The sequence below is a fragment of the Gadus macrocephalus genome, chromosome 13 (genome assembly GCF_031168955.1).
Source record: "Gadus macrocephalus chromosome 13, ASM3116895v1".
NCBI classification, from domain to species: domain Eukaryota; kingdom Metazoa; phylum Chordata; class Actinopteri; order Gadiformes; family Gadidae; genus Gadus; species Gadus macrocephalus.
Genome location: NC_082394.1, coordinates 15,475,880 through 15,500,125, shown reverse-complemented (window position 1 = coordinate 15,500,125; position 24,246 = coordinate 15,475,880). Strand labels below are relative to the sequence as shown.

At 45.0% G+C, this 24,246-nt stretch overlaps 2 protein-coding genes across 9 annotated transcripts; one reads left to right on the top strand and one right to left on the bottom strand.

Annotated features, from left to right (window-relative positions):
- The first annotated feature begins 738 nt into the window (after window positions 1–738).
- On the top strand, window positions 739–4,113 carry si:dkey-13a21.4 (uncharacterized protein LOC494576 homolog). The gene is made up of 5 exons (XM_060070374.1): window positions 739–901; window positions 1,114–1,240; window positions 1,328–1,546; window positions 1,701–1,826; window positions 1,940–4,113. The coding sequence occupies exons 1-5, from the start codon at window positions 852–854 to the stop codon at window positions 2,024–2,026; spliced, it is 609 nt and encodes a 202-aa protein (XP_059926357.1). The 5' UTR covers window positions 739–851; the 3' UTR covers window positions 2,027–4,113.
- On the bottom strand, window positions 1,887–22,261 carry hcfc1a (host cell factor C1a). 8 transcript variants are annotated; one of them, XM_060070365.1, is made up of 28 exons: window positions 22,097–22,261; window positions 20,793–20,978; window positions 20,100–20,248; window positions 19,370–19,530; window positions 19,009–19,217; window positions 17,345–17,429; window positions 16,742–16,848; window positions 16,244–16,423; window positions 15,784–16,026; window positions 14,637–14,785; window positions 14,365–14,544; window positions 13,790–14,014; window positions 13,458–13,562; window positions 13,139–13,352; window positions 12,869–13,020; window positions 12,342–12,489; window positions 11,817–12,037; window positions 10,598–11,585; window positions 10,172–10,323; window positions 9,729–9,863; window positions 6,813–7,038; window positions 6,302–6,577; window positions 6,099–6,205; window positions 5,779–5,913; window positions 5,489–5,674; window positions 4,756–5,053; window positions 4,464–4,527; window positions 1,887–4,358 (listed from the first exon to the last, which is right to left on the bottom strand). In XM_060070365.1, exons 2-28 carry the CDS (start codon window positions 20,971–20,973, stop codon window positions 4,319–4,321), a joined length of 5,316 nt encoding a protein of 1,771 aa, XP_059926348.1. In that variant the 5' UTR covers window positions 20,974–20,978; window positions 22,097–22,261; the 3' UTR covers window positions 1,887–4,318. The 8 variants fall into 8 exon arrangements, with proteins under 8 accessions (XP_059926348.1, XP_059926356.1, XP_059926353.1 ...); XM_060070373.1 differs by having other exon boundaries at window positions 11,907–12,037; XM_060070370.1 differs by having other exon boundaries at window positions 12,869–13,005.
- Between the last annotated feature and the right edge of the window lie 1,985 nt (window positions 22,262–24,246).

Here is a 24,246-nt window from a genome sequence, read left to right as displayed (position 1 = left end):
GGCTTCCAGTCAATGGAAAAATGGCTTCTCCCCACCGGCGATTGTTGTTGTTTAAGATTTTCTATCAGTTCTCACCACACAACGACGTCTCATCTTTGCTCCTTGAATGTCGATATGTAATGGTATGGAGTCATTGAAACTTACTACGTGTAAAAAAGACTGGAAATTGAATGTTTATTTTTCATTGAATGTTTACATAAAGTTGCACTGGGTGCCTTTAAAGGTTGGATTTTTCCTAATTTGTATAATTAAGGCTATTAAGCTATCAATTTCCCAAAGATGATTTTTTATTCCTCTTTTTAGTCAAGCTTAGCATGGGTGCATAAACGTATGCCTACCACTGTACATATATATTTATTTATTTATTTTTCAAAAAGCGTTAGCCTATGTTCTGGAGTTTAAGTGAACCTTCATCAAAACATCCAAGGTCTATTTACTTGACATACTGCAGATCCTCAAAGTTGGGTAAGTTGGTTGAACACCTTAAGCACACTGCCCTCTTGCGGACAACAATTGGAAACACTACTGAAGAGTTCAGATTATGGTTAGAGTTTGACATAATTTAATACAACCGGACTTCGTCCTGTCGTTGTAAATTACTAAATGGAATCTGAGATGCAAGGTTTATGTGTTGTAAAAGGCCCATACTGCATCAGGTTTTCTGTTTGTGTGGTGTGTTGAGTTCCTTATTTCGAGGAGGAATTGTTTCGATAGGCTACGTTTGGTTATTTTCCCCTTTGAAAATAAAAAAAATATCCAGTTGAACTGGCTGTGACTCATTCATGACTGAGATTACGCAAACTCTATTCTTTTGAGAGAGCGACAGATCTCAGCTTTAGACATCTAACAACATGACGGACGGACCTGCTCGAGTTAAATTGATCCTGATTGGGAACTCAGGGTAAAGACAACATTCCTACACTAGGCTATTGATACATTTTCGGTGTATATGTGCATTTAGATGTATATGTATAGGATTGTTTTCGTTCGATTTATTTTCGGTCTGTTTTGTTTAATTATATGGAGGAGCAATAAATTGTTTTCAGCTCTTTAATCATATTTTAAAGAAACTTTTGTAGCACAGTGTGTTTTCTAAACGATGTGTTCAAACAGGGTGGGGAAATCCTCGCTGACGACCAGGTATGTCAACCACAATTATTCAACTTCTCACCGAGCTACGATCGGAATAGACTTTGTCACGAAAGAAGTCGAACTGGATGGCCAAGCAGTAATACTGGAGGTATGAGGAAGAAATCCTAAATCCCATCCTCGGTTATTGTTTAATAGTCACCGGCTCACTCTTTGTCTTTCACTCATTGCTGCTCAGATCTGGGACACCGCTGGCACTGAAAGGTTCAAGTCCTTGGGCACTCCCATGTACAGATGGTCTCACTGCTGCCTGCTGGTGTTTGATGTGACGTCAAGCGCGTCATTCTCTGCCATGGAGGAGTGGCGGAAGGAATTCCTTACTCAGGGAGATCCCCCAGATCCCTCAAATTTCCCATTTATTGTTGTGGGAAACAAAACAGACATGGTAAACCGTGAGGTCAGTAGCTGTTTCTACGCTTCTAGAGTGGTGTTTGAAAAATATATAAAAATAAAATATTTTTAGTATCGTAGTAGGCCTACTATAGTTGTATATAACACTGTACAATCCCTATCAAATTGGAAGTTGAATAATTGAAAGATCAGTCTTGCAGGTAACACGCGAAGAAGCGTCGCAGTGGTGCGAGCAGATCGGGGCGCAGTACCACGAGGGCAGCGCCAAGGAGGACGTACACGTCACCAAGGCATTCCTGGAGGCTGCACGGGCTGGATTAAGACAGGTGCGTAGGCTTACATCAGAGATGTATGTACCTGGAAAAACTATAAAAAGACGAGTTCCATTAATGTTTAACATGTTTATTTTTGATGATAAAAGATACATTACTCCCTACAGTACAAAAAACACACATTGGAAAATACAGGACATTTCCAGTTAGCCTGCAAACAGCCGAGGGAAACTCGCGCCCGCTGTCAGTGCTGAGACCCGCACCATTCCCAGTGTGGGAGGACAAATTCAGAAAGACCTCGGCACTGCTGATGTTGACGACCTAACAAGGTGGCGAAAACAGTGATCCAGCAAGGAAAAGGGGCACACTTGTATACCACATGGGAAGAGATACAAACTCAAATGCTTTTTTTTTTTCTTCTTTTGAGGACCTTCAGCTTATGGTCTAACTTAAGGCATCACTACTTAAATACACTGCTTTTTGCATGCATGTCTAGTTTTGCTCAACAGACACACTGACACGCACAAAATAATGAATGCATATGAAGATAACTTTCGTCAAGAGAAATAAATCAGAAAAAGACCCAAACGGAGACCCAATGGACCGGCGAGAGGGAGAGGCAAGTGAGCTTGGCGCCGTCCTCCCCCGCCCAAGACCCTCACGACACAAATGCTTTTCTTAGGAAATGACAAACTTGTGGCCAATCAGGGATACCTCTCCCATGCACAAGTGTATTAGAATGGACCTAGCAGTGATTCCGACTCCTACAGTGACTTGGCCTGACAGAAGCAAATAAGGAGACTGTATATATTTATATATCTTATTTGTCTGGGTTTTTTTTATATGTAAAGACACAAAAGGCAATCAAGAGATGACCAACATGTAAAAACTGTTACAAGTAATTTTATAAAAGGCCAAGATGTTTTTTTTTCTCTTTAATTCTTGCTATATGAACGAACTAATTTACAAGTGGGTACACTGGCTATGTGAGCTTTCCTCCCAAGGCATACCATTCAAAACCATTACATATTCATGAGCTTGCACACTGCCAGCAATCTGGAATAGAGCCATAGAAGAAAAAAAAAAATTCAATTTATTAAATGGGGTTCACATACAGGATCAACAGGATGAGTCTAATAGAATTTGTCATTCTAAAAAAGTAAAGAAAGGGTAGGACACCACGTTTAATAGCATAAAAGCATAAGACAATTTACTTGGGTATTTAATGATGTAGGGGGCCGGGCAGATCATATATTCCTTATTATACTCCTTAGCTTCTTGATGTTTGGCAAAAACAAAGACGTGCAAGTCGTAGTAAAAAGGAAAGCAACAAATTGAAGACCTCCACGGGGTCTGGTTCAAAGCTCCCTTCAGTCCCGTGAGCTCTGCATCCTAGCTGGAATACAACAGTCTTGCCTCGCTTTCACACCTTCGGTTACAACAAGAACGTACAACCAACTGAATTAATATTTAAAAATACAGTGGCAACCGCAACACAGCCAACCCTCTTCCCACAAACACATACTATGGGGATGAACAACAGTTAAAAAAAAATCTTGGTTTTGTTTTTAAAATGCACACTAGACATACACACAGGAAGAACAAAACAAAAAAGCTTAAAAAATACAAAAATAAACTACACAAAAGATCTTCTGCATCATTGCTTGCTAACTTTTTTGGGAAGATTTTGCAAGTTGTGTGTGTGCTGCAAGTCTCAGTCCTAGCAAGTCTATGTCACTCTACAAATCTCTTCCTTCGTCGTTTGTCCACTGTGTGTCCGTCTCCAGTCGTCATCTTGGGGGAAAGCGCACAGTGATGACAATACCAGGAAATTGGAATCCAGTATGTCTGTACAGATCGGATTCTTGAAGCAAATTTTGTATCTGAGCACAAAAAAGAAGAAGGATGTCCTCTCTCTGTGAGGACAAGTGCTTTATTTGTTTCCAAACTGATTATTACCCTCTCCGTTCCCCCAGCATCTTAACTTATGCCACTGCATTTCCAGCACTGTACATCATTTTATGTAGTTTTTTTAACAACCCCCTGCCCACCCTCCCAAATCCCGAGATATTCAAGAAAAATAAAAATGAAAAAAGAACAAAACCAAAGTAAGAATATGCGTAGGTGAGCTCCCGGGTTGGCGGAAGCTGTACTTGCATCTCTACAGCTGGACTACTGAAACTAGCAAAAGATGGCAGATCGGACTGAAATAGCGCTAATGTGCTTCTAACTTTGTGTCGCTCTTAAAAATACACACAGAAAAAATGTTTAACCAACAAAAAAAAAGAGAAGGGTATTATCTACAGAGGTCTCAGAGTGACTGTCATCTGGGCTTCATAAAGTTGTTCTGTTCTCCAGGAGCTGGACTCGAGTCACACTTGAGGATGAAAGATGGGGAGGGGGGGGGGTAGGAGGAGGATGAGGTGGTGGTGGAGGGGTTCAGGCTCTGGGTAAAGACAGTGAGTGGAGAAGGGGGCTAAAGACAGGGGTTGTGGTGGGAGGAGAGGAGGGAGGAAGGCAGGGTGGGGTCAGGTCTCTGGGCAGTCTCACTGATCCGTTCTCGCTTTCTTTGGACCAGTAGCCTTACTGCAGAGGGCACACGGAAAAAATGTTAAGTATTGCATATGGTTCAGCAGTTTCCACACAAAACAACGGTGTCTCTCCCAGATGGGTGAAGGGAGAGGTACTTACGTATCGGGCGAGGTGCCTGGTCTTTTGGGGGCGGGTTTCGCCGAGGCTGCGTCTTTGCCGGATTCTAGGATTACAAAAGAAACCGTGTAGACATGGTAACGTCATACTGTCGCTCGCAACACGGTCATAAAACAGCCAGTGATGGGCAGAAAGAGTGCCTGAGAAGGACTGGGACATAGTTTCATATTCCTTCAGCGCTCGACCTTCAGACATTCCATTTAGAGAAGTGACACAAAGTGACATGTGATCCTAGTCTAATGGGGCCCAGCATGTCGGGGCTTCGCGGTCTCACCTTGGAGCCATCGGACTTGAGTGGCGGGGCCGTAGCCCTTCTCGTTCCGGGCGGCAATGCGGAAGATGATGGCTGGCTTGGTGGTGTAGTCGATGTGTGCGTTCGAGAGGCTGGACGACTGCACCAGGCAGGAGGGGCTGGGGCCGCAGTACACACGCATGAAGGCCAGCTGGGCCGGGGTGGAGGTCTTGGCCTCTGCGGTCTGGTTGCTCTGGATGGCCAGGTACACAGAGTACTCGATGATCTTCCCGGACGTCACCGACGGGGGCTCCCAGGTCAGGTGGGCGCCGTCTGGGCTCTGCAGAGCGGGAACACAGGCGTGTAAGAGAGCAAAGCCCACCACTAAGAGGGACTGTTCGGCCTGGTCCCTAGTGCTAGCATCTCAACTAGAACTCTTTCAATTGATTTGCACTCAATCAATTGAGGCTAACCCTGTTATTTACATTTATTATACATGGCTAATAACCCGTTATGTTGATAAAATATACAAACCCGTCAAGTCTAACTATATTTTCTACTTGAATAGTATTTTAGAACACAAAGCATTAAGTATAACCAATAGCAAGAACTTTTGAAGACTATGCAGATCATGAGGAGGGACTGCCTTTGGGGGAGATTCAACGTAGTAGAGGCAGACTGGTGTAACTCATGGAGAGACTCGTGTGGGCAGTACTGCAGTAAGTTATCACTCCACCCAAAAGGGGAGAGCTTCCAGGGCCCCCGCTCCACTCACCTTGCTGATTTTGATGGCGCAAGGAGCCCCAGGGAACCCTGGTAGACAGGTCTTGAACGCAGAGATCTCGGAGAAGGATCCACGACCACACGCGTTGATCCCGGCCACCCGGAACTTGTAGGCGGTGCCTGGCTGCAGCTCCATCTTCTTCATCTGGCCGTAGTCTGGCATTACACCCGAGTCATCCTGCACACCGGATAGATAGTGTTCATTATTTCACTGTTTGTTCATTTAGGGAGGCTGGACATATGAAATGGAAACCTGTGCATGCAGGAGCCCTGGATACTCACATCCCCTTGCGAGTCGTCGGATGGCATGAAAAAGTGTGTGACCACCATGTTGGTGACCTTGACGATGCCCACGTCAAACCACTGGTTCTCCTTCTTTAACACGGTCTTTACTGGTGCTGGCTGGGGATTCTGCTTCTGTGGAGGAACAAAACAGGGTGGGTCAGAATGGATTCCAATTGTTTTTGTTTTGTATAATGACAGAAAAGCGAAGGAGGACTCAAATCCTTGAAAGTTATCGTGGATCAGCCGTTAAATATTTATGTAATCATCTCATTTAAAACCAAGCTATAAGAGGGTATTCAATGTCTGGGGTGCCTCACCCCTCCTTCGATGCCATTGGCCACCTCGGTCAGAGCGGCTGCGGCCTGCAGCTTGGCCGGGCTGGCCATGGCCACGACGGGCGCGAACGTGCTCGACGGGGCCAGCGCTGGAGGGAGTTAACAACAACACGAAGCAGGTCAGCCCCCGTGGTGAAACGCCCCCGACATGTACACAGCCCCGGTCTGACCACCACGGGGCTTACCCTCAGCGGTGGTGCGCGGTAGCAGGGACGCCACGGCGGTGGTGACGCTGGCGGCCATCTCGTTGTGGCCGTTGCTCTCCACCGAGGGGTCGTTGAGGCTGTCTGCGGGGGCCAGGCCCTCGGTGGGCAGGCTGGCGTCCACACTGGCCTGCTGGGCGGCGGCCTGGGCCTCCTGCAGCTGCTGCTGCTGCTGGACCAGTGCCACCAGATCCTGCTGGGTCAACACGATGGGAATGCCGGCCTGCTGCTGTCGGTCGCCGCTCGAGTCGCTCTCGTCTGCGAGACGTAAAAGAAGAAGAGGACCAATCAAGACACTGAACACGGTCAGACTGTGGCATTTTGTATGCTTGTTGGGGTTTGCTTAGCGTCATGGAGGTTTACATGGTTTAAACAAGGCCTGCATCGGGTACATTAAGCCCTTATTGTTTTAGTAGTACCATCTGTTGTGTGATTGAGTATGAGACCGAGAGTAAGTGAGTGAGTGAGAGCACACATAGCCCATATGACTCACTCATGACGGCCTGCTGGGCGGCCTGCAGCACAGCCTGGATGGCCAGGGCCTGGGCCTCCTCCGTTGCGGCGGCCTGGGCGGCGGCCTCTGCGGCGGCGGTGACGGCCAGCTCCTCGTCAGAGAGGCCGGTCACCATGAGCGTGGCCCCCTGGCCCTCGGACATGAGCTCGGCGGGGAGGTTCAGCGTGGTGGTGGAGGGGGCTGAGGCTGCTGCTGTCGCCTCTCCCTGCAGAGGGGCAGCACAAAACACTTGAGTCACATTCAGCCAGGCTGGAGACACGGGCAGTGTAGTCTTGTTGTGTCACCGGCGAGACGCACCACCCATCCCTGCTCATGAATAAGTTGTCTCTAGGTTCATCATAATATACATGTATAGGTATTTATAATGTAATATGAATTGTTTATAATGTAATATGAATTGTTTATAATTATATATATATACACACACACACAATTATTCTGTATTCATATTTATATGCATTATTATAGCTTGTATTATACTGACATGTTGGTGACATCAATATCTATCCAAGCTAAATTGATCTATTAAGGGGTAGGACTAGATACGTTTTTTTACTTCCTCCTACCCCCTTTCGAGCATGTAGAATTTTTTTTTTTAATTTTACCTCGTGTTTTTTTTTGTTGTCTTTTATTTTTTATTTCATCTATTAATAATCAATTGATAATCATTAATTGATTAATAATCATGTTTTTTTTTATTGCTTACATGTTAGAAATAAAGACAATCAATCAATCAATCATTGCACGTGGCTTCAGTTGGATGATACTTCATTAAATATATTGGATGTATTCATCGTATTATCTAGTATTTAGATTATTTTGGATCATTATTAAGGATCTTGCTCAACCTTCTTGTGTGTAAAGTGTGTAAAGATGGGACCTAGTTGTGTTATACAAATGTCCTGGATTGAGGGTGTACCCCCAGCTAGTAGAATGGCTTAGCACACCACTACATTTAATAGCAACAGCTTGCCTACCACCAATACAGCTTTTCAACAAACGAACCATACCAAAAACATCCCATAAATAAATATCAAATTTTAGTTTCTACCCGATTATGGCATTTACACAGGGCTCCAGAGTGCGACCAAAATATTTAAGGGTGCGACTAATATCTTTTATAGGTCGCACTGGTGCACCTGACGCTGCCCAGGTGAGAAAATAAATCTCCTTCGCAATCGCATCATCTCTCTGTGTTCTCCTGTAATCAAACTCACGGTTAGGGATGGGGATCGAAACCCGGTTCTATCAAGGACCCGGTTCCACTTTTTTCAAAACCCGAAAATCATTAACGTTTGGGCTTATCGATACCACTATCGAGTCCCGTCGTTCATTTATTATTTTTTTTGTCCCGTAGGTCCTGTAACGTAATGTTGCGTCCCTCGAGCCACGTCACGGCATTTAAATCAAATCAATCCAATCACTGCAGCGTGTCCACCAATGTTTTTGAATGGAATTGTAAGCAAACAGGTATTACGAGTAAAACAAGTGAAGTCTGGCAGTTAACTTTGCTCGCGAGGATGGCTGAACGGGCGATAATCATTTATTGTAAAGGGGGAAAACAACCTCAATGGCCAAGCACATTAGCATTGTGCATCAAATAAAGACCAAATGCAGTACCTTCGACTGTCTCCGAGTTGAAAAGACTGTCACCTCCTTCTCCTGTCGCACCACAGACGGGCCCGTCTTAATCATACACTCAAACTACGAGCGGTAATCGCACACACAAACATTGTCCCTAGTCCCGTCAGCTAAAAATAGTAATCCAATTGTGAAATCGGTGTTGTAACAAGCAGCATACAAGCTAGTTATCTTAAAAAGTAAATAAAGTTTCAGATGTGCTGCGTGATGTGTTGAGGTTGGCTCAGTAAAACGACTGTTGGGTTATCATGATGCGTTCAATTGTAATATAAAGAAACGGCAAATTGCGTTTTTGGTGAGAAACATGAGTAACACTGTATAACTCATGTTTCTGTGTTACCAATAAAGTTGTATAGTGCTCTAATCATTATAGTTTATAAACTACTGATGTCAATACTTATTAAGAATTACATATTTAATTTAAAATGCAATTATTTATTTCCTAAATATTTTCCTCATCACTAAAAACGCTTCGTACTTCCACCAATTAATAGAAAAGTATCTATACTGGTATCGATAAAGACTCGGATCGTTAAGGAGTAACGAAAATGGTATCGATATCAATAAATATTAATGATCCCCATCCCTACTCATGGTAGGATCATATCGTGGTCTAAACCAATAAGAGAAAGAGCTCGGTCGGTTCTTTGCCTCTGGTCCTGTGTTTTTTTTTTTTTTTTTTTTTTTTTTTTTTTTTTTTTTTTTTTTTTTTTTAAATTGCGAACGACCTTAGCGTCAGAGTAACTGAAACGGATAAAGAAAATAAACTCGACAAGAGGGGGAAAATTAAGCGAGGTAAAAACAAGCAGAGAATACTTTTTCATTCAAAAAAACTAAGCCTACTTTTCCAACCTGCCCGACTACTGAGAGTAGTTATTCAGAGTCTGAATTACCCGCACAAGCCCTTTTATTTGGAAATGTTATATTTTGCTTAATTTTTTTGTTTGAAATGTTCCATTTCGGCTCACTGGAAACACTTTATTTTTATATATAATTGTGCTTCAGATAAAGACAAGCATTTCTCTACACCTCATGCTGCATTCCAGGGACACTTTTTAGCCCGTAAGTTACGAGCTGGAACTGGGAGTGAATCGGTCTGGTACGAGTTCACGGGTAGTGAGTTGCGGGTTTGTCTGCCGTTCCAGGGCATGTATACAGTGAACTGTGTACAATGATATGAAACGCTGCAGTATCATCTCAGACAGTGTTCCCGCTGGGGTCACCGGGTCTTCCTGCAGCACACGTTGCTCTGACCTGTGCCTGGGCCTCCATGGCTGTGGGGGCCTCCTCCGCTGGGGCCGCCTCTGCAGCCGGGGCCTCGTCCGTCTGCATGGGCTCCTCCGTGGCCCCGCTGGCTGAACTGGCCCCCTCTGTGATCGATGAGATGGACTAGAGAAATGGAGACAAAGGCAACAGAAGAACTCAGTACTGGCCCGTCGCCATAACAGGGGAACACAACAGTCTTGTTTTCAATTCTGCTGGACTGAGGCCACATGTGCTTTGTCAGGACTTCAGTTTCCTTGTTAAGAGAAAGGGGGAAATGAAACTTGTGTGCGTGTTGTGGGCAGAAGGCTTCCCTGGCAACGCCCACACAGATGTTTTTACACCTCTGCAACATGGTGACGGCCAATGCTTCCTGTGAGTGCCTCTGACATGATGCCCATTACTAATACTTGTCGGTGTGGCGGTGCTCTTACAGGTACAGAGGGCCCAGGGGCTGGCGTGGCCTGGGTGACAGTGGTGACCGCCCGGCCTTGGGAGGCGCTGGGCGGGCTGGACCCGGCTGCTGCGGTGGTGGAGGCGGCCTCTGACCCGCCGGTCCCATCTGCACCCTCCTCTGTCTGCTGGGCTGGAAACACGATTCAGAAGTCTTAGACACACCAGCTCATCAGATCCACTTTGGGCTTGGAGCTTTCGAGGTTTTACCCTCCAGGAATCTGATTTATCTATTTACAATGGGCCGTGCTCGTTATATCACGCTTTTGTTATTATTAATTTTAATTAGGACAGACATAACATCACCCCAACATTCACTAAGAGGCAGAGCCAAAAAGTCTGCAAGACTATAAAGCCACCATGAGTCACGTGGTCACGCGCTGCTACACCATAAGGAGAAGCAGTACCTGCGCCCTCGCCGGTCTCCATGTTGCAGCTGGCAGTGGTGGCAGTGTTGGTGGTCCCCGTCTCGTGGGTCTCACAGGGGGGGTTGGAACAGACCCTCTGGACTGTGTCGGAGCCTGTGCTCGTCTGGTCGCCCCCCATGGTGGAGGTCGCCGTGGACGGGGTGTTGGTGGTCCCCGTCTCGTGGGTTTCACAGGGCGGGTTGGAGCAGACTCTCTGCGCCGTCCCAGAGTCTGTGCTGGTCTGGCCAGCCCCCATGTTGGAAGCGGCCTGGGTGGAGGTGTTGGTGGTCCCCGTCTCGTGGGTTTCACAGGGCGGGTTGGAGCAGACTCTCTGCGCCGTCCCGGAGTCTGTGCTGGTCTGGCCACCCCCCATGCTGGATGCGGCCTGGGTGGAGGTGTTGGTGGTGCCCGTCTCGTGGGTCTCGCAAGGCGGGTTGGAGCAGACCCTCTGTGCCGTACCAGAGTCGGTGCTTTTCTGTGTGTTGCCCATGCTGGATGCGGCCTGGGTGGATGTGTTGGTGGTGCCCGTCTCGTGGGTCTCGCACGGTGGGTTGGAGCACACCTTCGGAGCCCCGCCCACGGAAGAAGAGGTGGTGGTGGTGGCCGTGTTGGTAACCGCCGTCTTTTGGGTCTCGCTTGGCGGGTTGGAGCACATGCGCAGCGTCCCCATGCTGGAGGAGGCGGTGGTGGCCGTGTTGGTGGTGCCCGTCTCATGGGTCTCACACGGGGGGTTTGAGCACACCTGACCCGCACCCATGGTGGCGGAGGAAGTGGTGGCCGTGTTGGTGGTGCCCGTCTCATGGGTCTCACACGGGGGGTTGGAGCACACCAGGGTAACGGTACCGGAGCCCTCCCCGGCGCTGGCGGCCTCAGTGGAACTGGGCTGTTCGGAGGTGGGCGAAGCCAGGATCGAGACTGGGAGGTCCTGCACTGGCTGGGCCTCTACACCGCTGGGTGTGGTGATGAGGGTCACCTGGGTAGGCTGGTTCTACAATGATAAAGAGAAGAGTCTGAGCAGATTCTAACACTTTTAAATTTGAATGAAGCATTCATTGTTTCTTTACCACTAGATGACGAGCTATACACTTCATCATTTTAAACAAACCATCTGCCACTTCCACACCGCATTCACTGCCCGTCTCCGATACTAAACTAACTAACAGGTCTAGTGCCCTATGGCCTGGAGAAGTGCAGATCAAAGCCTGCAAGGGCTGCATACCTGCACAGGGATTGCAGAGGAGGGAAGCGAGGACACAGAGGTCAGGTTGGTCTGGGCTGCAGACACAGTGATGGAGGTGGGATTAATCACCTGACTGGACAGGGTTGCGATGGTGCCCAGGGTGGTGATTGGGGTGCCCAGAGAGGCATTGGCAGTAGCAACACTGCCCCCTGCCAGGCTGGTGGATACTGTGCCAGTGACTGTCCCCAGAGTGGTAACTCCTGCAGCGCATGAAGGACGGCGTCATTAAGAGGAAGTGAAACGCCCATCAAGGTTTACAGAAACTACAGACATGCAATGTAGGAAAATGTATTAGGAGAATAAAGGCTCAGAATTCTATGCAACATGAATGCAATATATAAACAAAGCAAATTGTAAACCTGGGTTTATGAAGATGACAGACTAAAATCAAACCTACATTTAATTTATTACAATTACTATAATAAAACATTACATGTTTTACTATGTCAAATCACATCCAGGGATACTTTATTTCAATTCCTTGAGGAAATAAAGTATGCTTACCGGTTGTTCCCTTGACAACCAAGGTGGTAACATTAGGCTTGACAGCGGATACAGAGACGGGTGTGACGAGTCGAACTCCCCCCATGCTGCCCATGGGCACGGTGCGTAGGTAGGTCCCTGGCTGTCCAGGAGCTCCCTTCAAAACCACCTGCAGACACACAGCCAGAGATGAGGTGCCAGCCACTACCCAGGTTATCACCGCACAAACTAACCACACAAGCCCATCTACACAGACTTAACATAGAATTTCTGATTTATAAATAAAAAAAATATTCTCAATGGAATAGAGAAAGCTATACATTTATACACAGCAGTAACTGTTATCCTCAACAGGCATACAAGTGCAGCTTAGAACAATCAAGTCAAACAAAAATACAAAAAAGTCCCATAAAACAAACGTATAAAATAAACACAGCACAATATTACAAAAGATACTACATTTCAAAGTGGACACCAGGATCACTACAAAAACCAGCCTGATACAACCGACCGAATATTAGAACATGAAGGAAACACGGTAACATTACCTGTGTGAGTCCTTGTTGGCCAGAGGCACCGCCAAGTTTAGGCACAGCGGTGATGATTTTGCCAGGGGTGCCAGAGGTCATCATCTTTGTGGTTAGGATCGTAATAGGGGTCTTCATGCCTGAACTGCTTGTGACACCTGCATAGCGATTAACTGTGTGAGCAACATTGGACTTTAATTACAACAAACATTTCATTCAATTCAGGTTTCTCAAAAGACAGTCAAATATTAATGGATGGAAAAAATCAAATGTATAGTAGTGGGCCCTAACCTGTGGCTCCAGACTGGGTCATGATGGCCGAGACAGGGATGGTCTTGATGATGGTGGTGCCCTGCTTGTTGCTGGGGGACATGCCACTAATGTTCAAAATGTGTGGCTTGTTGCCGCCACCCCCTGCTTGGGAGGTGGTGATGATGGTGGTTGGCTTGCCATCCGCAGAGGTCACCAGCTTCAGGATGGTTCCAGCTGGAAGACCACCCTTTGTCTGTTGGGGGAGACACAAGGGAGAAGGGTTATCGTACAGTCTGCATGGAAAGCATCTGGTTTAAGCTACCTCTTGTATATTCCTTTACTAACGTAGATATCTTACCTGTATGAGCTGCGTGAGGGGGTTTGTCGAAGACTGGCCCCCAATAGACGTCTGCCCTGGCTTGGTTTGTACTACCGACATCATCTTGCCAAGGTTGGAGATCTGCTGCCCCAAGAGAAACACAAGCTAATTTAACAGACGGAGACACAGTAACATTAAACAGACAAGGGACTCTAGTCAAAAGTCCTACAAGACTTTGGGGAAACAATTGGGAGGCTCAGTTTGGTTTGCTCATTGAACTCAAGTGAGGTGAGCTGACTTGCACCGAGGGACTTTTACTTGTAACATGATCGGTGAAATACCGTGCCACAGACAGAGTGAACCAGACTCACCAGCGTGCCTCCGCTGCCCATGGTGAGGGGGCTTTTGACCAGGGTGATGGTCTTGGTGACTCCTCCCACCACAGTGGTGACCACCTGGGCCTGCTGGGCTACTGTTACTGTGCCTGACTTGTGCACGGTGATGATGGGCCTGGTGGGCGTGTTGGGAGAGGACCCAGTGGCGGACCCCACCTGGGCAGCTGCAGTCTTCAGCATACGGGTGGCCGGGTTACTCACCTGCAACCACATTTCATTTAGAGTCAGATATTCCAATCACTATTACCCATCAGGAATGTATCCCACACTTCACGCGTGTATTGCATTCATGCTCAACACACGTTTTACAGTTGGGTCCCTCTTGAGGATCAATACATTAAAAGCGATAAAACAAACTGACTGTAAGCTAACAATCAATGTCGATCAACAATACTGTTAATTTATGCCAACTTTCACATGTATTCTTATTTTGAAGAGTGCTGCTGTGAATTTCACCATCTTGCATGAATAAATGACCATGTTAATACAAAGGTTTAACAAAAGCCTGATCACTCACATGTGCCAACATGAACACGTTTAGAAATATGTACCATGAGTGGAGAGGACATTTTGACGGTGGTGGTGCCGGGGGAGACCGCCATCGTTTTGAGGATGGTTGCCCCAGCGGGTACACTGAGGACAGTGCCGGAGGAGGGCGGAATCTTCTGTGTAGCTGCCGCTGCTGCAGCCAGAGCTGCCATGCCACTCATCTGAGGGCTGCTGCCGATTGGCTGTTCAACAGATAAAAAGCATGAATGAAAGCGCCCGTTGACATTTTCATGTTACTGCTTAACCATTAATGGCTGTACTCTGGTTCACGTACCGATCCCTGCGTGTTCTGGGCCGGCACTACCATGCGAACCCCGGGAGGAAGTGATGTCACAGTGACGGGGGACTTCCCCATCTGGTTGGGACGGACGGTGACGATGGACGTACCCGTTGCAGACTGGGGAGCTGCAACCTTCAATATAGCTGTAAACAAACCATAGACACTTAAATACGACGTGGAACAAAGAACAGATACCTAGTTTCCTCTTAGAAGTGTGCAGGCCTTAAAGCTTCCTGCACAAACAGTACAGATCACTGGGCTGTCTAAGACCAAACAGTACAGAGTAGATCACTGGGCTGTCTAAGACCAAACAGTACAGAGCAGATCACTGGGCTGTCTAAGACCAAACCGTACAGAGCAGATCACTGGGCTATCTAAGACCAAACAGTACAGAGCAGATCACTGGGTGGTCTAAGACCAAACCGTACAGAGCAGATCACTGGGTGGTCTAAGACCAAACCGTACAGAGCAGATCACTGGGCTATCTAAGACCAAACCGTACAGAGCAGATCACTGGGTGGTCTAAGACCAAACAGTACAGAGCAGATCACTGGGCTGTCTAAGACCAAACCGTACAGAGCAGATCACTGGGTGGTCTAAGACCAAACCGTACAGAGCAGATCACTGGGTGGTCTAAGACCAAACAGTACAGAGTAGATCACTGGGCTGTCTAAGACCAAACAGTACAGAGCAGATCACTGGGCTGTCTAAGACCAAACAGTACAGAGCAGATCACTGGGTGGTCTAAGACCAAACAGTACAGAGCAGATCACTGGGGCGGCCTAAGACAAATTTCCTTCCCGGTCCCTGCTGCGTTTACCACCGCCCGACATCCGGCTCCACAGGGAACATGTCATTTCAGGGAAGCCATAAATATAGTTTATAACTGCCCTCATGACTTAGCTCGTCTTACTCATTCACGCCGTCACTGGTTTCACTTTCTGGTTTACCAGAAAGTGAAACCTGTCTTTGCAAGTCAAAGACACCCCGTCTAGCAGGGGGTGTCATCCAATGACATTCTGGAGTCAAAGCTCACATCCACCTGTGTACAATATGTACACACACAATGGATCTGGTGGAGCTTCCTGACGCAGAGACAACGGTAAGAGGGAAAGGACCCCAAGAAGACCCAAACTTCTACCTGTCTGTGGGTGACTCTGAGCGGACAGGGCGGTGGCGGCCGGGGCAGGGCTCTTGGGGGCGTGGCCGGGCAGTGAGGGGGTGGCAGTCAGGGCAGGAGACGTGGCAGCGGTGGCTGCTGGGATGTCGTACTTCTGCAGCTGGAGCAGGTAGGTGTCCGCCGTGGAGACGGCGCCCCAGCTCACCTCGAGCGAGTTGGTGTTGGCACGAACTAACTGCACCCTGGCTGGTGCGTGCGGCCGCTCTGAGGTACACAGGAGGTCAAAGGTAAGCACAAGTCTGTTGGCTGAGACATTCCAAACTAGGTCTCATTGGGACCAATCTGGAATGAAAGGTAGAAAAGTGTCACACGATCCTTATAGTACATCGGTAAACAATACATCTGTGAAAACATAATACTTTAAAAGGCCTTTTCAAACATGGTTTAAAAGAGCGCTTCTGTATGTGTGCTGTACACCTACCCGTCTCCAGGTACCAGAGGTCTTTGCAGCAGACCTGGTTGTTCCACGCCTTGCGGTAGCCATCGCGTCCACTCCACACATATAGTCTGGAGTTGATGGCTACAGAGCAGTGACCAGCGCGCGCTCGTGGGATGTTGTCCTCCAGCGTATCCATCAACACCGTTTCCCAACACATAGAGTCTGCAGACAACAAGAAGATAGAGGAATGATTCATACCAAACTCTGGATAACTCAATTTCACAAGGTAATTCAATTATAGAATACCTTCCCCTAAATATCATTTTAGGTTTACAATTTATTTACTTTTATCAAAAGCAAATTATTGTCATTTTTTAGCCATGTTGGGCAGCTTGCTCAATGATGCCTTCAGGTAGACTGGGAACATTTAGCTACAAACCGGGACCTTTTCGTCCGAGAGTCAAACACTAGTGATACACTAGCGCCACTATGAGTGTAACCTTGGGCTACGATGCATTAATAGAGGTTCCAACAACAAACCTAGGTTCAGGCAGGCGAGTGTGTTGGTGCACTTCCATTCCTTCTCATGTGTGGCCACCTTGACGTCATCCATCACCAGAGGAACCCAGCCGCCAAACACATACATCCTGCAGGGGGGAGGGGTTGACAGCACGTGTAATCAGGGGTAGCCAAACTTTCTCACGCTGTAACCCATGGCAACACTTATGGCCCAGGCCGCAACAAATATTTTGTGCAGTAAAATAAGTGATGCATTATCATTACCATAGTCAGAAAAAAGTGAAAATGAATATTTCTCCGGGTAAAATGTTCCTCAATACAGTATTGCCATTGTCAGTCTTCGATCAAACTAATGATCAAATGAGACAAAGGCATGGAGGCATTACGGGGGGGAAGGGACAGGGACCTCCAAACGAGTATGGCAGAAAAGAGCATAGTTGATGCATATTGACTGCAGGATAATACACAACAGGGACCTCTGTATGACGGTACCATTCATTTTCAAGAAAGTGTTAACTTTTATGGCTTCAACTTATATTTGTCAACCGGACGAATAAAGTAAAAGCAGAAGGTAAGTGATGGCCTTTTCTGCACAGAAAAGGCTCTTGAATGTCGAGTGCTTACTTGTTGGTGATGGTGGTGGCTGAGTGAAGACTCCTGGGAAGTGGAGCTGTGCCATTTACTGACGGCTTGTTCCAGGTCAGGGTTTCTGCAGAAGATGAAAACAAAATATTTAGACTCACAGAGAGGCATTGCATTGTAGGAAGCAGAGCTAGGAAGGCTCTATACAGCACAGCATAGTGGTGTGCGTCCCCCCCGGCCCATTTGGGTAATCGTTTTGTACATTATGTAGCTGTACGGAGCAGTATATTATCAGACCAAGCAAGATGATCCATTTTCTGTCTATTTGGATAATAAAGGAAGATAATGATTGGTATTTACCCGACGTGGGTACTTAAGACATAACCTGAAGTATTCGAAACATTTACAATTCCACACAATGCACTGTCTGGATCCCAACGTGCTGCATAGCATGGAAGCAGATTAAGACAACTGATGTTTCCCATCAAGGCAGTCAATATTGACTGTTCAGCACCACTCAACGTCTTCGAAAAAAATCTTGATAATGATTGAAGACCAGCTAAATTTGCTTGAACATATTGCATTTGTGATTTTGCAGATTCTATCAGTATATCAGGAAGTAACTATTCTTCCGTCACAGCCCTCAGCTTAGCTCCTCATCTCAGAGCGTGACTACCACAGCGCTGCAATGGCTGGACTATCAGTGCATGTTGTTGATCTTCGAGTCACCTCACTGGCTCCGGGAAGCAGCCAGTTTCATGTTCAGATCCTTGATGGTGGTGTTCTGGATCTGCACCCGCACACATTGCAGTACTATCAGTCTACGGCCCAGGCCACGCTTTGGCCTCCTCCAATTAACTTCGAGGAGGAATTATTTACAACTCGAGTCTTTGTTTGCTTCCAGAGATACCTGGCTCTATATGTTCTGCAGAATCCGACGCAACCTACGGAAAGCCCTTGACAATGCTCTTCAAGCAGCATCTAAGCATTCCTATTATGCTAGCTTTAGCTAAATTTGAGGCATTGAACATAATATTGTGGCTGTGATGAATATGTTTTTGCCCAACATAGTATTGTTGTGAGGTTGAACATAGTACTGCTTTAAGGCCAAACATAGTAACGTTGTGAGGCTGGACATAGCATTGTTCTGACGGTGGACATGGCATTGTTGTGAGGCTGAAAATAGTATTGTTGTGAAGTTGAAAACAATATTGTGGTGATGTTGAACAGATTGTGATGTTGGTCATAGTATTTCTTATTATAGTAAACTTAGTATTTTGCCGATTCTGAATAGTGTTTGTGACGTTGAACATAACATTGTTAAAGTGATGTTGAACGAACAGATGCTAAGGTGATGTTGAACAAGGGGTTATGCTGTTAAGGTCAGGTTGACATGCTGTTGTAAAGGTCATGTTGACATGTTGTTGTAAAGGTCATGTTGAACATGCTGTGGTTTTGGTGATGAACATAACATTCAGAAAAACAATTGCTTCGATTCCTGCAGCTCCCTGCCATCTCTTATGGAAGTTTAGTTGTTCAGCGCCTTTCACTTGTTTTCTCCGGTAAGACTGTAGGCTCTCTAGTACAAGTTATTTTGCCTATAGGTAGTCCCTTCTTTCAGCATTGGGCCAATATTAAATACCAGCAGGGGCACCTCCCTGTGTAGAACAAGCACAAAGAAACAAAGACACCGAGTGTGACCTCACCAATATCCAGTGTCCACAAGTCTCCTAAACGACAGCCACTCATGCCGCCGTAGATGATGAGACGAGACTTCCTGCTGGTCTTGTCTGTGTAGACCACAGCCGTGTGGCTCTCACGTGGTGGTGGAAGCACTCCGTAGGTGATCGGGATGTCCCATCCCACCACGCTGGACCCTGCACGGAGCTCCAGGGTGTACAGATCGTTCAGGTATCTAAAGGAACATGACCACAATAAAAGACATAAGTGACCATTTTGCCTTTTAAATGAAAATACTTTTGGTTGTTAGAGTCTTCAAAAAGTCAGGAACAATAGCTTATCGGGACAAAAGGTGGAAAGGCTCTGCCGGTGCAGAATCCCTAGTACCTGGGAATGTTGTTCTTAGGATCCTCGCTGTCATTGGCCAGTCCACCAAACAGGTAGCATTTGTTGCCAACCAGGGAGAAACTGTGACCCAGACGTGGACATGGAGGTGGCCCATTTTTAGGGTTCTTTGCTTTCAACTTCTTCCATTCCCATCGGCTGGCCTTTGAGACAATAACATCCAAAACAAATTTTAAAGAAATTACCCCATAACAACAATTACTGGAACTAATATGAATGAAACTATATTTGTTTGCATCATAGAGGGAAAACCTAGAATATACAGATTAAAAAAGTAACCATGCTAAAACTCTCAATATACTTTGCTGCAAATAATTAAATTAGCAACAAGTAAAAAAAAACGTAACGTAGCGTTTAAAATAAAAACCAAATATGCCTAAAAAAAGACAGAACGCTAGTTCTGTCCTTTAGAACTACAGTTTTAACTAGCGTTCAAAAAATTAACTAACAAACTTTTTTTGTGGGGCAAGACATTAAAAAAAATATCTCAAAAGTATTTATTTCCCAAAAGATAATTGATGCAATTAAAAGCAGATAACAAATGCTTTGTGAAAATGTTTCAATGATTATTAGTCCTGCGAACATAACAAAAATAATTGCATTTTCCTTAGTTTTGGTTGTATTGTATGCATGTATACGTATGAAAATATAGCATCACACCTATTCTAATTTATGTAGGAATTTTTTTTAACAAAATAAAGAGGCCGTTTACCTGTAGTTCATAGAGGTCGTTGCTGTATTTTCCATACTCGACCATACCACCAAATACCAGCAACCTTGTGCCATCACAAACAAACCCATAGGCAGCACAGCCAGGAGGAATATCACCACGGACAGCTGGGATAAACCACTGGTTTGTAGCTAGAGAACAACAGGAGATATTTTTAATGCATGAAACATATTAGCAACTTTATACCCTACACACAACAATGGCTGATTAAAAAACAAATTACATTAATTTAAATTTAGCTAATACGTTTTTTTTCTATGGTAGTGAAAATGGCAGACACTTATGCATTAATATAATATTTGGCACCTGATGGTAGATGTGTTTGTTAAAACGAAAGCCATAAGTCGTTGACGCAAATAGCGTCATCCATTTTATTTTAGCGCGCCATTTTTAACAGGCAGTAATAGCTATATCCACTAGATGGCACTAATTTACCTAAAACCGCAGCATAAAGCGTGGCCTGTTAGGGTGCATTTCTATTATGCTGCAATTCATCAATCATTATAATAGTGCCAATGTGTAAACAGTTCAATTAATGGCTTATAAATACAATGTATCAAAATAGCAAAAACGATTCAAAACAATGTCAACACTGTTTAACACCGCAGTTGTTTACCTCCTCCCATAACCATTTACTTAAAATAAAACACAAATAAGGGGAATAGAAAGTATTACCAGTGTTGTAGACATGCAATTCGTCGACAATTCCTTCATTTCCACCTCCAAAGACGACCATAAGCTCCTTTATAGCCACAGCTCTGTGTCCATGCCTGGGCCGAGGCACCGGCCCAGACCATCCTAGAACCCGCTTCCACCGCGGCTGGAGAACCGACCCTGTGGTCCCAGGATTAGACATGTCTCCTACGAAATGGAAATAAGCCTTTTATACAAAAAGAAAATGCCACAAAACCGCCTAAGAAGATCCAAATAAACAGTCTAATGTCCGATTCTCATTAACGTTAGGCCAACTACATTGTGGCCATGCCGGTTGGATTGAACTATCTTTCTGTACTGACCTCGTCAAAAAAATAACACAGCACCTTCCCTATTGGTTCCGGATATTAAAGAACTGTAGAGACATTGGCATTTTCCAATCAGTAAACAGTAGTCCAATGCAGGTTCAAACTTGGGCCCAGTACACCAACGAGTGGTCGACACTAGCGAACACAACCCATGGAAGCAGCCATCTTGCAACCAAACAAACCTCCGCTACTGCCAGTCGGAAAAATGGCGGAAGCGATTGAAAAGACTTCTAACGTTACACGCCAAGTAACCATATGAAGCGATACCGAACACATATATTCTAATTTATTCAACAGACAAGTACACATCTTACAACTTCACAAGCATTTATGCATCCCAATCCATTCACACTCATGAAACTATAACCGTACACAAGAGACGGCAATTTTCATGCTTCTGTGGGAGACGCCATATTGTAGCTAAAGCGCTTAGCATTTTGTTCATACAATTTCAACAATTATTTACAATTAACAAAGCGCATTAGGTAAAAACAATACAGCAATAGATCAACACATAGCTTTACACCACATTTCGTGTCGAACATATTCTCAATAAACTGACAAATCGCGCACATTTGCCTCAATTCCAGATAAGCTGCCTAGCTACATTTCGTTAGCACTAGCCGCTAGTCGGTCAACCCATTTAGCCATGCTAATAAGGCTAGCATCTGTCAAAGAGTCGGCGCCTTATACAATGAAATGCAATTATGTGTAATTGTAGTTGGACATGCATTGTGAGCTCGACATACATACAACTGCAATCCTCACACGAGCGAATAGTTAGGCAGAGTTTGACTGCACACAGAGGGTGTTTTTATGTTTCATGCCGCCTCTGGAAGCAGCCATCTTTTCAACACTCGGCCTACTTCTACGCTCAAGAAGAAAAATGGCCGGGCGGCTTGCCATAACAAAACATAACAACCGGAAAATGCGCATTAACCCAAGAGTTTGACTTACGTATTTTGATTCACTTATTGCAAAAGTACAAGTAGATGGTCTTATCTCGAACCAATATTCCAAATTCATTCGATTTGCGAAGAAATATTCCCTCTCATGCCTCCCTGGAAGCTGCCATCTTCTTGACAACCAGAGGCGGAGGAAAATGGAAGAGGTTTGGCGTCACCAAAAGTAAACATGGCGACAAACGCAGACTTGGAAACCTTTTTTTTTTAATATTATTTTAAAACAATGTTGGATGATTTCCTGTATAACGTATTTTCTTATTCAAGCGATTGACTCGCATCATAACTAATATTGTGAAATAATATACAGTAGGGCCTACTGGGCATATTGCGCATAAGTTGCCAAATCCATTAAGTTGTCCTTTATGAAAGATGGCGGGATATGTTAAGAACACGCTGTATTGTAGTATTTTAGGCACTATCAAATGCTTGATTGAGGTAACCCATGGATATTCGTTTAACTTTCACATAACCATCAAATAACTAGCCTCTTTTGTATAAAGTTGCATTTACCACTAAAGTCGAGGAACATAGCCACGCCCACCAGCTAACGGTACATAATTAAATATATATATTATTTATTTGATTAGATTAGATGTAATCGCGGACAGAAAGACAGGAGTTTCCCAATTTGAACCATTCATGCTCCTCAGTTTCTTTTTTTACCCAGGCAAAGATAATTTTTTTAAATGTTTGTGTGACGTAGGCTTATAGTATTATCAGTATTATACAGCATGTGCTTGTCACCTTTTTGTTTTTTTTGTAATATGTATGCCTGTTTCTATGCAGTGCTACTTATCATAGCCATGCTTGCCTTAAGTCGTTTGGGAACTTGCAGTGTCTTTATTTTATACAATTTGTTTTACAGAAGTAGGCCTGCATAAACAAAAAAGGTATTCTGTATCAGAATCAGCTTTATTGGCCAATTATGCTTTTACGTAATATGCGAATCTCCAGTTTCCAATTCCATTTTCAATGTAGGCAGGCATACACACATGACTAAAGAATAATGGAAAACAACAACAACGCTTGGTATGGTACTAGTACGGTGACATTAAGCTTAAGTGCCAAATAGTTTCAGTGATACATAACATAAAATAATTCAGTTAATCAATATATATATACCTATCTACATATCTGCAAAACAGTTTGATTTGATCGTATTGTGGTAAGACACTAACCGTCCGCAAGATGTCGCTGGTGCACATGATCCAGGATCCAGTTTGGATTCTACAGTTGAGAACGTGTACAATGGAATTTCTGAGCGTGGTCACATGGAGGGGATTTACCCAAACAAGGGCTGACGCTGAGACTTGGGATTTCAGTTAGTTCAGTAAATTGGGCAATTGATTGGAGTTTCCAGTTATTCACAAATCACACAGTCTTAGCCTCAAAATTTAAATTCATTTTTCACAGATATAGAGCACAGAGCAACCTATATTGATGAAGCAATGTTAAAATGGGACCCCCACACATACACACACACACACACACACACACACACACACACACACACACACACACACACACACACACACACACACACACACACACACACACACACACACACACACACACACACACACACACACACACACACACACACACACACACACACATGCACGCCGTGCACTTCACATGCGAACTGGGCAGCAGATGGCTGAGGAATTTTCTACCGACATGGTCTATCTTAGAGCCGTCATAAGAAAATACCTTACATAGCCTAATATGAAGTGCAAAATACATTCGATATATCAGAATGCTAAAATGTTTGGGTTACTTGAAATGAGTAGCAAATATAAAGTGCTGTCACGTAATTAATGTGACTTACACTCATAAAATGTAAGATGGACCCTTTTCACAGATCGCCAACTGCAGGGTAAAGATTCAGTTGGAGTGCTTTGTAGTAGAGTGCAAAATAATGGTTTGAGAAACCAACAGGAGCCATGTTAGTTGTCACTGATATTTGTGTTGTAATTAATTATTCCAAATCTACTATTGGAGAAGAGAATATAATCTTAATAATGAAAAATATAGGGGGTTAATCTTTACCTCTATCTTAATTTGCTTGTTGGGTGTTAATTTAATGTTAATTGATACAATTTAGTCCCACGGAAAATCAACTTCGAGAGGGACTGATAATAG

Coding starts and splice junctions, on each gene's coding strand:
- hcfc1a (XM_060070365.1), bottom strand. CDS start 20,973: ATGTCTAATCCTGGGACCACAGGGTCGGTTCTCCAGCCGCGGTGGAAG. Junction 9,864..10,171: donor CCCCTGGGCCCTCTGTACCT/GTAAGAGCACCG, acceptor CCATTTCTCTAG/TCCATCTCATCGATCACAGA. Junction 4,359..4,463: donor CCAGGCACCTCGCCCGATAC/GTAAGTACCTCT, acceptor TGCCCTCTGCAG/TAAGGCTACTGGTCCAAAGA.
- si:dkey-13a21.4 (XM_060070374.1), top strand. CDS start 852: ATGACGGACGGACCTGCTCGAGTTAAATTGATCCTGATTGGGAACTCA. Junction 902..1,113: donor ATCCTGATTGGGAACTCAGG/GTAAAGACAACA, acceptor GTGTTCAAACAG/GGTGGGGAAATCCTCGCTGA. Junction 1,827..1,939: donor CACGGGCTGGATTAAGACAG/GTGCGTAGGCTT, acceptor TACTCCCTACAG/TACAAAAAACACACATTGGA.